At 39.2% G+C, this 16,240-nt stretch overlaps 1 protein-coding gene across 1 annotated transcript in view; it reads left to right on the top strand.

Moving 5' to 3' along the window:
* LOC108787640 overlaps positions 1 to 16,240 on the top strand; it is a 73,089-nt gene that overhangs the window by 47,322 nt on the left and 9,527 nt on the right. The window contains exons 9-10 of the mRNA XM_018557243.1: positions 9,389 to 9,549; positions 9,722 to 9,957. Coding sequence (XP_018412745.1) covers positions 9,389 to 9,549; positions 9,722 to 9,957 — 397 coding nt within the window. The remainder of the gene's footprint in view (positions 1 to 9,388; positions 9,550 to 9,721; positions 9,958 to 16,240) is intronic.

Consider the following 16,240-nt stretch of genomic DNA (forward strand, 5'->3'; position numbering starts at 1 on the left):
ACCCCTAATGTCACCTAGGGACCCCCAGAGAAGCTGATGAAGCTGATCACTTCCTGCATTCGGGGACTGAGAGGAGATCAAAGGGAGTTCGTATAATGAACTCCCTTTGATCTACTGTCACAGAGCCGTGCCGATCCCGGCCGCATTGGGCACAGCGGATCTCGGGACCGGCAACGGCAGTGACAGCTGCTAATACAAGCGATCGAGCATCTCTAGATAAGCCCGATCACTTGAATTTAAGGCTGGGTTCACACCTAGGCGTATCGAATATGCCGTTTGTGGCGCGTTTTTACCGCGATTCGCTGTAAAAAAAACCCGTGACAAAAGCATTCCGAGGCCTACTTGGCTGTATCCCAATGCATACGCGTGGCAAATACGCCCCAAAGAAGCTCCTGTACTTCTTTGGGCGTAGGTCGTTTTGCAGCACGTTCCTACGCGCTGTAAAACACCCAGGTGGGAACCATGCCCATAGGCAATCTAGGCAATAACCGAGGTTCCGTATATAAACTTCTAGTTTTTTTTAACTGTTTATTTATATGGGGTGTTGCAATATTTAATAGTGACACTTGATGGTGTATGCAATCATGTCTTTATGCACTTATTTATTCAAATTAAATGGGGGTTTTTTTCATTATGAGTTTTTGGCTCTTTGTCTGAGGTATATCCTGTTATGAGAGGGTTTTTCTTTATGTTTCATATGATCACATTAGGAGTTCATGTGCCTGAAAATTTGATTTATTAATAGGTTTATGCAAGGTTTTTTGACCTTCTGTGCTTGCTAGGTGCCCTCTTTATCTTGATAGCGTTAAAATGTTATTGAAACTATTGCAATATTTAAAATAAACTTTTACTATATAAATTAAGGTCACATTGCCGCCGTAGTTGCTGAGAGAGCAGAAGAAGAAAAGGGCATGTATGTGAACTGTTTGCTATAATTTTGGGGACTACACAGCATAAATATGGACATTTGTGTCTAGACTCTAACCCCTGTGTTGTGCTCCCTGCCAACAGCATATTAGAGAATATGCCTTGTTACATCCTGTGAAAACACAATGTTATCTTCCATATGTAATCTTCTAATCCCCTCACCCATCATCAGATGAGATGAAGGAAATGGAGAGGAAGACATGTTTCAGGTCCAGCCTGGATGACAACCATGGTTTTCTAAAAAGATAGATGGGGGGTGAGTGAATATCCCAGATAGCAAGCAATTGAGCCGCAAGTTTGAAAATGACTTGCTAAAGTATTGCAGACTTGCTAAGCTTCACAATTTTGTTGCACAATTACAGCAAGTCTGCATTGCAAGTCCCCAGATCAATGTGCTTTGCAAAAGTGCTGTACACTTGCAGAGCTCTTGCTAAGACCTACAGGACTCTTGCTGTAGACTTGCCAAGCAAATTTGCAACAAATTCAAAAATTGTCAACCAAATGTTCTGCAAGTCTGCAACTTGCCAGCAATGTGTGCAGCAAGTTAACAAGAATTACAATTTAAACCTGCCACAAGTTTGTGGCAAGTTATCCTTGCTATCTGGGATAGCCACCCTAGGACATGAAGAATTTTATTTTCAGGAATACCAAGTGAAAATAAGGAAAACAAAAAGTCTGAAAAAAAAACAAAAACTAAATTTAGCCACCTCATCCAAGGACTGGTAAGCTGCAATATAATACATTTTTGTTTTTGTGAATAAATACGCTTCAAAATATGTGCTCACTGAGAATACACTATATAGTTTATCTTTAAAAACATAACTTTTTTCCACAGTGCTATCCTTACCTTATATTGTCTTATATTATTTAACTGCACTTAGTGAGATCAAGTAATAAGAAAAAGTGATGATCTTCCAAAAGTGCCACAAGCAAGATTCTTAGAGGAAAATTCCTGAAACATTACAAATAGTAATGGTTTCACAAGAATTTTTGAAATCATGTCAAGCCACCTGTAACTAGTCTAATATAGGGGAATTTACAACACTATTTATAGTAGCACAACTGTAAGAAATGATGTCTGTTGAGAAAAGGCATACACTAGTAAGGCAATATGGCAGAAAATGAGAATTAATGTACACATTTAAGTTTTTTATTCTAGTGTTGTAATGTTAAATTTCAGGTTGGATTTAGCCCACTGGAACCTTTAGGCATGTAATCGCTGGTGTCCTAAACAACATCCCTCTGCTAGGATCACCTTTTTCAAAGAGAATATTTTCATGTTTTATTGGTCTTAAACTGGGTTAGAATTTTGTGAAAAATACATTTACATTAATCAAGAGCAAAAGGGAGAGAAAAATATCAGATACCTTTTTAACTGAGATAGCGCATGAGCGAATCTGCGAATAAAAGTTAACACACTTTTGTTTTGACATGTTGAATTAGCGCAAAAAAATTGTTGAACATGCCTACAACTATCTTTATCTTAGGCTCACACTGGTTCATGTTTGGTTTTGCCAAATGCAGACAGGTATAGGAAACAGTACTTTAAAGTGATTTAAAGTGACATTAAACCTTCGCTTTTTTTTTATTTGCATGCAAGGGAGGCACACATAGTATGCAGATCCGTTTTTGTTTTTTTAAATGTTTGAATTCCTCGTTCTCTAGTGGGTCCCCGCATTGCTCTCCCCCCGCCCCCTGCACAGGTGCCTTAATCAACCAAGTGGCTGCTGTGGAGGCACCCGTGTGTGCGAGTTCCCGGCCGTGCCCGCAAGTAGCTGTGTGCTTCCATAGACACACACAGCCTTGCGGCAGGCCACGCCCCTCCTCTCCTCCCAACAGATTGCTTGACAGCAGAAGGAGCCAGAGGCTCCTCTGCCCTCAGTATCCTTCCCTTGAAACCAGGAAGTTCAGGGAACGGATGATCGCTTCGGGGATGGGTGGCGGTGACACAGCTGTGCACAGGTAAGTATGGGAGGACGTGGCACACTAAAAGGTACTGGACATGTTTTACCATGATGTAAATTATGCATTAAGGTAAGAAATGACCAGCCTTTAATACTACTTTTAAAAAGATTGTAACATTGTAGTATATCATAGCTTTGCTCTCATCTGATGTGACTTTAGTTTAAATGTGTTTTACCTCATATGGAAATGTTAATATTTAGAATGTTTGCACATCACCATCTCATAATTGTTAAAACATCACACACCCTGTCCTTGTTCCTTTCTTATAACTAGGAGGTATTTTTGTTTAATTTTTAACTTTAGCATATTTAGCATTATAGTTTTTTTTTTTTGCTGTGAGGTTTTTCTCAGGATGCTACTATAGTTGGGGGTTGAAATGGCCACTGATATTTGTCCTTGTTCATTTCATCCAACAATTTAGCCTCGCCTGCTGTCAATTGGTGTTCCTTTGTGAAACCCACAATCTGATGTTAGCAAGCTATGGACATGCATGTATGATTTCTTCTATGTGCTTTCCCAACACTATAGTGTTATTTGCCATCATGCAGGATGGAATGTTTAACTCTGTTTAATGTTTAAATAAAATTTGTTTACTTTAATGATATAATAAAAATAACTATATACCTAAATTGCATATTTATGTATATATTTTGTGCATTCTTTGCTCGTTTAGTTTCTTTTTTTGTTTGTTTGTTTGTTTGTTTTAGGGTCACCATACATGTTACAATGTGCTCATACAATCTTTATACAATCAACTTTGGATTTACCAAAACTATGTAATATAAGGATCAACCTTATTTCACTGCTTAAAAATCCTTGGGATGGGGGCCCCACACAAAAAGGGATGTTGCTATCCTTGGACTTGCAGAAAGCATTCGATTCGGTCTCCTGGGTATACCTGTTGCAATTATTACAGAAGTGGGGGTTTGGGCCCTATTTCCTACACATATTTCAAGTACTATACTCCTCACCCTCAGCACAGATTAGATTCCAGGGATATTTGTCAGACCCCATTTTAATTTGAAGAGGTACAAGATAGGGGTGCCCCCTTTCGCCACTTTTATTCGCTATAGCGCTAGAACCTCTAGCCATATTGCTCCGAGATAGCCCAGACATTAGAGGAATCGAATGCCAGGCAGTAGATCACAAATGCACTTTGTTCGCAGACGATATGCTGCTTTTTGTAACTTCCTCTCTTGTCTCACTACCTAACATCATGGCACACCTGGAAGAATTTGCACAGATATCGGGTCTTCGGGTTAATGCTTCTAAATCTGTGGCATTAAATATTAACCTCCATTCTGAGCTGTGATCGGGGCTTAAAAATTCCTTTCCATTTAAATGGCGCTGTGATTTTCTTCAGTACCTCGGAGTAAAAATCACTCCTTCATACACCCAATTGTATTCAGTGAACTACCCTCCACTCTATAAACTTCTCAGAGAAGATATGAAGCGGTGGTCCTCCTATAACCTCTCCTGGATGGGCCGTATACATTCAGTTAAAATTACCTTACTCCCTAAAATCTTGTACTACTTTAGAACCCTACCAATCCCGATTCAACGGGCTGAACTCCTCAAATTGCAAACGTCTATCATGAATTTTATTTGGGGCAATAAACATCCTAGAATTTCACAATCTATTCTATTTAAATCCAGAGTTCAGGGGGGCCTAGCGATTCTTAATCTGTTCTTCTATTACCGGGCTGCACAGATGTCACAGTTATCCTCCGTCTATTCCTGGGCAGCTGTTCCGGACTGGGCTAAAATAGAAATTGGCTCAGCCAGGGGCACTTCTATTGAACTATTGAAATGGATGACCTCTAGAAAAAGACCGACGATTCTAGCCCCTACCCTGTCACATTCTATGGTAAGATGGAAATTATTATCACACTAGCCCCCTGATAGGAAATAGATGCTCATTGGTCAGAATGATTTCTAGCTAAAGAAATCATAAAAGCATGAACAAGAGCCAAGGGAGGGAGAGGGGATACAGTGGTGAGACCATAGACCTATCTGATATGTTAATGTGCTACATATGATACTTGAATGTATCAAACTTTTTTTTGTATAAGATGGAAACTAATAAAAATTTTGAAATACAATTTGTTTAGTTCCATGAACTTATAATAGTCTATAGAGATAGCTGGATCCACCACTGACCATCAGTCAATCATGGGGGTGGACGGGGAGGGACCAAAAAGAAAGGGGGTAGAGAGCAAGATAACCCCCAAGTCAAGGCAGTAAACTGCAGAGTGAAAGGCGTTCAGAAGAGGCCATATTTTTTATTAGATGAAGACATCTAAAAAATTCTTATTATTATTCAATATATCACACCTATGAAAAAACAATGAACACTCCTTAAGAGACAATAAGGTGATCTGCCCAGGTTGGTACAAATAAGATCACTCATCACTCATTGTATAGCAACATTGTGTTACCTGACATTACCTGACATTATCCATTCCCATCAACGGTGTACGTTCTATAACCAATAAATTGGGCTCCAATCACAGCCTCTAAACAAGTCAATATTATACTCCAAGATAGCAGCAAATCCTTCAAAGAAGGAGAAGCACACAGACCTCTAAGGCCTTTTCACAAAAGTTCATCTAGTCAAAGCAAAAAACAAAAGTCTCCATAAGTTTGTTTCTTACCACAGATATAACCAATTCTCTTTCCTTTACCACCCACCAACCACCGGAGAGTGTCAAACCCCTCATCCCCTTTTATATCCCTCCTCCCCGGACGCCAAAACGCCATTATGACGTCACGTCCGGTGTAGCAAAAAGAGACTTGAAGCGCATGCGCATAGGGGAAGAAATCTCAAAAAACATCAATTTGCAAAAAATGTGTCACTTCCTGCCAGGAAGTCCCATTTAATTAGACATCCAAATCGAATGGATTAACCCTTTTCTCTAACCTCCAGCAATAAAGGTGCATTTCAGAGCTTATTCAAGCTTAGTCAGTCTTAAGGGAGACAAGGCCACAAATATGCAAAAAATCTAAGGTATCCAACCATTTCTTAGACCCCTATGTGAAGACCCCCCACGTCTGCGCCCATGATCAAACAGCAGTACAGCGGGCACAGCCATTAACACCACTTCAAAGACATAATGAGCATACTTTTTCCTAGATAAAGAGATGAATACACCATATTTCATTAACAAATCATTTTTGCATATTATATAGCAAATATTATATTGTATAGCAGTAATCTATAATTGTTACAAAGAAATCAAAAACTTTACTTTTGGCATAGGAATGGTTTATAACTTATAACCTAATTTAGGCCTGGAGACTTAGTCACCCGCAGTGTGTGTATCCATCTGGTTTCCCTCCTAAGTACCTCTGCGTTAATGTCCCCTCCCCTGTTATTTTCATGTACTCTTTCCAAAACAAGCCGGGTCAAATCACAGGAGAAGCACACAGGTTAGGTGATGACCACTCAGCAACTTCACTTGGTGAAACTCAGGTTTAAATAGGTAGTCTGTGCTTACTTTAGCTCATACACCTGTGCATTAACTATGTAATCCCAGGCCCAAACATGTAGGCCTATCAACGTGAGCAACATCTACACTATGTGCATTTGTCCTGGCATAGGTGCTTGACCATGTGCACACGAAGGTCTTTGAGTACAGCTACGCACCTGACAGCTCTGTTCGCTCATAGATTTTCCAACCGGCTCCTTCAATCAGCTGATCAAGGGATGCTGGTCGAAAGGGTGCCGACAGCGACACCCACTGTGCAAATTTCATCTGGTTCCTAAAGAACTATCTGAACATAATGTATGGCCTGCGTTAGTTTGTTTCCCTGTTTTAGCTTTATCTAATTATGCATGTTGGCCTACAGTGATATATGAACCAGACAAGGGTTGTTGTACAATCTTGCAATATATTCTGCATACACTACATTGTTTCCAAAAAGCATATGAACACCACCACACAAATGTGCCTTGATAATGCTTTTATTCAAATAATTTGCCTATAACAAGAGGTTGGAATATTTCTTCTTCAATTTGTAAATGGCACTAATGCAGGTATGCTGCCTTGGTGTATACAAAGGGGGGAGAGGCGAGCTAGTTGGTGTACCCATCAGCAATCAGTTCTATCAAATATTTGGCATGGGTAATGAAATTGTTTGTAGGCTACTGACACTCCAAAAAAACACCCAAGATGCATAAAAGGAGATATGTGGCATTGTTTACAAATAAAGGCCTCTCTCTCTCTCTCTCTCTCTCTTTTTCTCTCACACACACACACTCTCTCTCTTTCTCTCTCCCTCGTAGTCTAGCAGCTGTGCACAAAAATAAAAATTAAAAGAAAAAAAGTAATAAATAAACTGTCAGAATGTTTATTCTGATAAAATAAACAGTATGCAATTTATGAAAACAGGCAAGGTTCTGGAATTAAGGAGATTCCCTACTAATCTTCAAAAATAAAAATATAACTAGTGACAATAAAGAATATGTATTAAAATTGCAATAATATGGATCAGCAAAGATAATAAAACCACATAATAAAAATAAAACCACAGGATATAATTTCAAATATTAATGAAACAAAACTCTCAGTAGTTCAACAGAATGTGACAAAATAATGTGCAGATTCAACACATGACCTCTCCCAGCCAAACAGATGTTCAAAAGCTCAAAGTTCTACTGCGCATGAACTAACTCACAATACAATGCACATGACTGGCTATCAGCCAAGAATCTATTTGAGGTAAAGATAAACTTCCAATAAGTTATTTTATTTTTTAGGTACATATCACAACCTAAACCATTGACTAGAAACTGAAATCAGCTTCAAGGAGACTCCAATAAATATTTCTACCGAGATTGAAAGGGAAACAATTTTTATTGCAGATTACATTTTACTCCAATTCAATCCTGATGCTAACAATGACCAAATGGTTTAGTAAGATATATATGGCTAGTCAATTGCCTACAGATAAATAGAAGTCTATACTTTACCAAAAATTTAAAATTCTTTTGTCATAAAGATATCAGATTTGTGTCAGCGTAGGGACAAGAGATGTTTAGGTTCTCTTTGGTTCAGTTCCCCCAGGCAGCCCCTCCATCAGCTTCAGATCTCTCCTTCCTGTGTCTGTCCTCTTGAATATCCTTTCTTTTTTTTCTAGTCTCTTTTACTTAACTTTTTCCTAACTTTTAGCACTGAAAAATGTGGGAGGAGAAAGCTTATCTTAACCTAATTATGATGTCACACACTTCTCAGTTTTCTTTACATTTTCTCGTAATTATCCGAAGAGGGCAATGTTGGACTAGGAATAATTTTGGATTTTTCCTTAAAATTCCAATATTATTATTATGAGATGACGTCTGACCTAAGTCCATAAAATGTAAAAGATAATTTTCTATCTTGACAGAACTTGTCAGTCTCTTTAAGAGATGTATAGCTTGAGAAAGTCTGAGCAAGAAAAACAATTAAATTTTACATACATTGAGAATGAAGTCAGTGGTTACTCACATTTTGTTTACTGATTACAAAAATAACAATATATCTAACTTAATTATTTGTACTTTTAAAAAAACACCATATTAATAATATACTGTATACTAATATATGTCAATAAGTACAACTAAATAATATATATAAGGTATATAGGTTGAATATTTTATATAAAACAAAAATATAAAATTACTCAATTAAGCAAATATTTAGATGCTTCATGCAAAAATAATAATACAATTGAAATTGTGAATATTTCTTTTGTCCTTTGTTAAGCCTGAGACATGACAATTCCATCAATCTCAGTTTTTGCACAGTCTAGTGCTCGGGTCAGTCCTTGTCTTGTCGTTATCTGGTACCCCCATAATTTACAATCTGGGAATGTATGTGGTAAGGCTCTGAGAATTGCTGATGTTAGAGTCTTTGTCCAGAAACCATGAAACTCAAATTCAGCTTATATATTGATAGAATATAAATAACAAATATGGCTTCCAGGATGCCCATATTACATTATGTAGAACAATAAGTATAGGCCTTATAGTTTAATTCCTTTTAGCACCAAATAGTTCCGACAAAAGCACCTATGAACCCCTAATGCATGTGCAGACGAATCCACAAAACGCATGGAGAAAGCCCCTGTGCAAACTTTGCGAACCGAAAATGCATCATCGTGTCTGGTCGTGCTGTACACGCAGGCACACTTAAGTTTTCATTACATTTACTCTGTATATCGATGTAATTCTATGTGCACTCGGGCATGGTTTTATTGCTATTGTTTTGCATTAGTATATGTGAATCCCTAGTTATCTTAAATCTTACCCACATCTCCATTTTCGTGTCTATTTATCGTCTCTCTCTCTCTCTCTCTCTCTTTCTCTCTCTCTCTCTCTCTCTCTCCTGTATATATATATTTTTATACTCTATACTCTTTATACACATAGATCTATATATTGCTGCCTTGTCTACATATAAATAAAATAATATTATACCTATTTTTTTTTCATGATTTTGTTTATTGTGTTTTTCAGTTTCTTCTCCACTGCTGCTTATGTCAGTATTCTCAAAGAAGAACATTTTGGAGCTGTTGGACAGATACGTAGGCTGTTTGGCCATTGTCCAACAGTGCTAAGTGACATGAAGCGGAGGAATGCAAACTTCCTCCGCAATGTTGAGAGGAGACATCCAGCCTGTAATTATAGCATTTGGCCTGCTCACATCTGCTTTAGACCTATCTGCTTCCAAGCTCTTCTAGCATCTAGCCTTTGTTACTTATTTCTGTTATTCTTTTTCTCTGTAACTTACAACCTACATACTCAATGACAGCTACATATTGTTCATTCTCACCTTTTGTTCTTTCCTAGCCATATCAGGACAATGGCTGGTCAGAAGGGCAGTGGAGGAGAATTGCAGTGGTGCAGTCCTACTCTTCTTCTGTGGACTAACATCAACAGTGGCGGCGGTGTGCTGTCCTCCTCCTCAGAGGAAGAGGAGAAAAGAGGAAAAGATAAAGGGCTGTTTGCTACACAGCCAGCCCCTGCCCCTGAGGAGGAAAGGGAGCCAGACGAGGAAGCTCTTGGCCCCACTGTGGAGGACCATGGTAAATCCAAATAAGATCTGGGCAACTATAGTTTGAGAGTTTGGATTTGGAGTGTATCTTTTGGCCCCATTGTTCAACCAATGGAGATACACATTGTGAAAAGGTGTTGATCTTTTTGGAAACAGTAAAAAAAAAGTTAAACTCCCTGTCCCTTTTTCATATTTTCTACGACTAGAATGATTAGATGATCAGAATTTTTGGGAGTGTTGGCTAAGGACATGACAACCATTGTTCAGCACTTCTGGCCAGGTAAAACATGTCCATGAATGCAGAGAGGGCTGGGAATTCTTGTCAATATAGGTTTGCATATCTTTTCTAGGTCACAGGCCTTCTTTTGTGTTCCTTTAGGCAAAGACAAACTCAAGCTTAAAATATATTTGGGCATTTTAATGAAAACACAACATGTTAGCCTCCTTTAGTAAAGCAAGGCCTTACCTTAGCCAAAATTAGAGCCATTTTCTTTTAAAATTATTACCAGGCTACATAGATGGCAAAGGGTCAAAGGTTTACGATATCTTTTTTTACCAATTCAAGTTCATATCCTTATTTTTATCTCTGATCTCTGCTTCATCAACTTCTTTGGGCATCCCTAGGCCCAAGAAGTCTCCATAAAGGGACCTGATGTCTCCATAAAGGGACCTGTCACTGTAATTTGATATTACATAATGTGCTTCTTAGCGCTCTATGTGATAACAATAAAGTTAAGTGAAAAGAAAAAGTTTTTAAAAAATGTCAGTTACAAAAAAAATGTAAGTCACATATAAAAAATTCACAAAAAACACAAACATTTTTTTTAAGTTCCCCACCCCCACATACACACACAAACACATGTTACATATCACTGCAAAGCTCAAGTGTGAGCAATCATTCTAGGGCCATCAATCACTGCTAACACTAAATGGATGAGCTGTAAAAGCTTTTAAAGTGTCTGTGGCCAATTTTGGGTATGGTCGTTTTTTGTGATTTCACGAGCACGCACAATTTTAAAGCTTGATATTTGGGTAATAAAAAATGTTTCATAACATAACGTAGAGAAAACATTTATTTTTTCATAATGTTCGGTACTTTTTTCTTTATATAGTAAAAAATAAAACCCCCCAGTGGTGATTAAATACCAACAAAAGAAAGCTCTATCTGTCCCCAAAAATGGTATAAAATTAATTTCAGTACAGTGTTGCATGACAGAATAAATGTCAGTCAAAGTACCGCAGCGCTGAATACTGTAAAATGGCCTGGACAGGAAGGAAGTGTAAACACCGCGGTCGTCAAATGGTTAAACAATGTACAGGTTTGCTTTTAGTCCGACATTTAGTTTACATTTACTATTGCTTCAAACACTGCAGATCTTAGTTACTTTGCTGGACTTTGTATCAATGTAGATCATAACTTTGCTGGACTTTGTTTCAATGTAGATCATAAAACTCCACCTACTGCGGTTTCACTTTCGGTGCCAAGCAACCCATGCTCCTGTTAAGCCCAAGTTGCTATGTTACTTAACTACTTCAGGACCAGAGCTTTGATTTTCAGAGCTGGCCAGCTAACTAGCCATCAGTAACTTTTTTTTATCATGTAAGATATCCATCTGAATTTATTTTTCATGACAAATTTGGATTTCTATCAATAATAAAAGTACACAAATATATGTTTATAGTGAAGATTATTGACCCTTAAATCATTCTAATTCTAACTTGAAAACCTAATCTAATGATATACAAATTAAAATTAGCTAAAACTCTGTTAATGTTTTTTTTTGTGTATTTCTAATTATTTAAAAGTATCTATATAATATTATCTATATAAATTATCTATATGATATTCTTATCTACAATTAAAACTAAACGTGTTTACCTTTATTGCACCCCTACCCCTTCCCTCCCAAGTGCTGCAAACCTGGTAAAATATCTTATATCTCTTATCTTTATCTTCCTTCCTGTTAAAGTGATCTTTATTGTGCAACCCTGTTTAGCACCGCACCGCCTTTTCAAAGAAAATATCCCAGTCGGCTTACTTTTTCCCTTGTGCATGTCCCACAGGAGCCCCATTTATTTCTGTGTTTAAGCATCTTCCTCTTGAAAGCTGGGTTTCCTTCCGGTGGTCAGAGGGTTACTTAATGTGTATGTGAAGTCAAACTTATTTTTTTAGGTGTAGATAGGGTGGGAAGGGTTGGTCCTCCTGCCTGGGTTTTATTGAGGTATTTGTCCTTCCTGGGGAGATTCAATCCTCTGTTTGCACTGGTGATTGTTGTCACCATGACAAAAAAATAAGTACAGATCCAAACTTTTAGGGAGTTATTCACTAAGCTGCAGTGAAGAACACGTTCGCCTCAGCCGATCCAGATGTTGGAGCTTTTGGCAGTTCAATCACTGCTCTTTGCCCCTAGTCTCACAGGGGCTGAACAGCAGTGAGTGAATAGCTGAATGCTGCTGTGCACAGGTAGCGCACAGAATAAAAAAAAGATGTAACAAAAAACAGCGTGGGGTTCCCCCCTAAAGCCCGCCGTCAACCCGACCGCACACTCCCACACCTGTCAAAATGAACAATTTGATAGCTGCTGCCGAATGTAAACAGTTGGGTGAAGCTAGTTGAGACATCACTGGCTGGCTCCGCCCATTTGTTGTCATTTGGCTAGGACATTTCAATAGCAATTTGACAAATCGTCTCTCCCTAACATTTTAGTCGAGTTTTAGGGAGTTATTCACTATTGAGCTGAAGGATTAAGCCGAAGCTTTTTCTAATTCTTCAGCTCAATTTGGCCACCGAAGCCCTTCGGTTCAGCGGAACGGAAGGGCTGCAGTACGGGCTATTCACAGTAGCCCGTACAGCAGCCGAAGTGCTCAGCTGAGCCGAAGCATATGCATTTGGCTACGCTGAGCCAAAGACACAGCTGAAGCGGGACAAACGGTTTGCCGAAGCAGACCGTTCTCCCCACAAAATGTAAACAAGTAGTTCCCCTTCCGATTCATTCCAGACCCTATAGGTCTGGTAGGAATGTTAGGCGGGACCCCCCAAGTTAAAAATAAAATTAATTTTGTTGTCATAAAAAAAATTTGTTGTCATTCAGTGGGCACCTTTATTTTGCAGTGGAAGTTGTTGTTTTTTTAATGCGACGAGTCGGCATCATCGTGGATATCGCTGGATGACGTGATTGACCCTGGATTACCTTGTTGGATCATTTTTTTCATTGTTTTGTGTTTTTTTTTAATTAAAGGAATACTCAAAAACTTTGGTTGTGTTTTTTGTGCAATTAAAGTATTTTTTTCTACAAGTCTGGTGTGTTTATTTACATTTTAATTTAACCCTTTAGTGGATGAGTAGGGGTATAACTATCCTTTACTCATTCACAAGTGGGGGGCAGTATCTGGGTACCCCCTTTATAAAAAGGGGGTACCCTGATGCAAATAAGCCCCCCTGCCCTCAGACCCCCACAACAAGGCAGGGTTGTGGGGAAGTGGCCCTTGTCCCCATCGGCATGGTGACAGGGTGTTTTTCCAGGGGGGGACCCCTGTAAAAGTACCTTCCCAATGCAGAGAACATGTGGCCTAAAATGGCGCAGGAAGGGTGAGTCACTCGTACGTCTCGCCCTTTTGTGCCCTGCCAGCCCAGTGCCTGGATTAAGGGTCAGGTTGGGAATTTTAGGGGGGACCCCACTTTTTTTTTGTTTTTTGGTGATGGGATTCCCCCTTTGGGTTTGGTATGGTTTGGGAGGGGGACCCAATGCTGTTTTTTGGGGGTTTTGTCTTTACATTTTTGTTTTTATTCTGCTCGTTACCTGCTCAGCAGCATTTAGATATTCACTCACTGCTGTTCGGCCCCTATGAGAATATGAGTGAACTGCCGTACGCTCGCCGCAGCCAATCCAGATGTTGGATCAGCTGAAGCGAACGTGTTCTTCACTTCAGCTCAGTCTAACTGTTTGGCTGAACCAAAGGGAGCCAAAGCCAGCCGATGTACTGTGATGAAACGGCGTTCGGCACCCTTCACTTCGGGTCGGTTATTCACTCGGCTGCCTTCTGCCACTTAGTTAGTCGACTAAAATGTAAATATATTTTCGTTAAAGTTTTTGTCATTATAACAGTTTATACTTAGTTTTAATCTAGTTTTAGGCCTTGTTCACACCAAATGCACAGCAGATCTGCATGAGTTTCTGCACACGCAGTGCAGTGGGTTTTGCCGCGTTTTTGATGCTTTCCGGGCCGTTTTTTATTTTTAAAAAAAAACATTTTGTTTTGTTTGAAGATCTAAATGTCCTAGGATATCTATTAAGATACTCTGGCTCCCTAAGGGTGAGGGTGGGGTGAATTTTCCCAATAATAAACAGTACAATCTTCCTGCCTCTGGAGACACGCGATGGATTGGTTATCTGACAGCTCCAAATTTTCCAATACTTCCATGGAGGTGGAAATGGTAGCTCCCTGGGATATTAAGGCAATTCTTCCTTGCAAAATGTTGGCCCTCCCCCCTGGTATTCGGCCGAAGTGGACAGACCTGCGGATGTGAAGACATCTGTTTCATTCTAACACTTTTCAGCCATGCTCCTTCCAGGCTCTAGTTGAGTGTTATCATATTCCTTCACACCACTTCTTACACTATTTTCAGGGTACAAAGATGTGGAAGGCTCTCTCCAGGGACCTAAATGTACTTTTTTCCTCTTCATTTTTGGATGTCTTAATATCCTATAAAATTTATTCCATCTCTACTGTACATCCTAAGCTCCAAACTTTGCATGTTCCACCTTTGACTAAATCGAACGCCATGTACTGGGCTAAAGAGTTTGATGACCCTGATATACAGTAGTTCGGAAACTGCTTACTGGCTATACCAAAGTACGGAATGTGGTCACTAATGAGACCTGGAGGAATACCCAGTTCAAATTGCTACATAGAGCGTATGTGCCCTATTTCTTAACCTCTGGAACTTCACCCTATTAGTCGAAAATATCTGCCCGAAGTGTTCACAAATTCACCGTACGTTGAAGCATTACTTGTGGTCCTGCTCATTAATTCTCAGATTTTCTAACCCTGCCTTGTCTAGTTGCTTGCAGCATGGCTTGCAGCATTAGTGTTTGTGACACTGTGCTTACTCTTTGGCGCCCTCTTATGTTCAAACCCTCACTCATCATCACTCTGCTGCACTGGCTAGACTTCTGGGTAATTCCTGTCCCATAGTAAAGCTGCAGGCATCAGGTCACTATTTAACCTTCACCTTGTGCATTCACTCTCCGCTTTGGCATCTGACCCCTGGTTTGGCATTGATTACCTACGGGACTTTCTCCATTGTTTTTTGCCATTCATGTTTATTGTTGTTTTCAATAAACTCCTTTTATATTTTAAACCTGCACTTTAAGTTTCAGTCTTATCTCTTGGTTTACTTACATTAATTATACGCTACTGGCAACAAATAATGTATTATATAAAATCTATTTTTTCCTGGACGCCACCCACCTATGGATCCTGCTCTTTGTCTCTTTAGTTACTTTACCCCTCCTACAAAGGGCTGGACTGGATGCACCTCTGTTTCCTCACGGCAAGGAGATGTATTATGAGGTTATGGAATGCACCCACCCCTCCTATGGTTAAAGATGTAATGTAGGACCTTAAACTGTTATTCTGTAAGGAGAGAGTGGATGCAGAACTTCAAAGGATGACCTTTTTCTCGCAGATGGTGATCCTTCATAACCAAATCTATTACTGATACAAAATTCTTCCAATCGTAAAGCCCTTCCAGCATACAACTTGGTACCTAAAAGCGAAATTTTCAAATACCTTGGGGTCGCTGGAAATTGACATGAACACTGTGACTTCCTCCTGAGTATTTAGGTATTTGGGATTGCAACTTGTTATGGTTTTTTGCTGAAATGTGATTCTGTTCTATTTAATTTTGTGTATTATGAGACTAATCTATACCTACTTCTTATGTAACAGTGATTCTTCTTATCCATTATGGATGTGAAAATGAATTCAATGAATTAAACTATGTTTTAAAAAAAAAGCCTGCACTGACTCCATTGCAGTTTGAGAAAGCATATAGGACACTATACCCCAGAAACATTGCTGTATAAGCTCTGAGAGATCTGGTCTGCTACTTCCATTACTTCACAGAAAAATGGCTGCTCTTACCCTCTTCATTTTCTAGAGGACCTGGAAGCATTGTTACAGAAGCCTGCACATCAGCATACCTGACCTGCTGAGGTGGCATGAGCCAATCCCCTATTTCACTGCAACCAGTGATCAACAATAGCATTAGGGTAAGTAGTAAAAGTAAATCATGAGACCATCCCAAAGCC

The sequence above is a fragment of the Nanorana parkeri genome, unplaced genomic scaffold, assembly GCF_000935625.1.
Source record: "Nanorana parkeri isolate BGI_ZX_2015 unplaced genomic scaffold, ASM93562v1 scaffold276, whole genome shotgun sequence".
Taxonomy (NCBI): Eukaryota; Metazoa; Chordata; class Amphibia; order Anura; family Dicroglossidae; genus Nanorana; species Nanorana parkeri.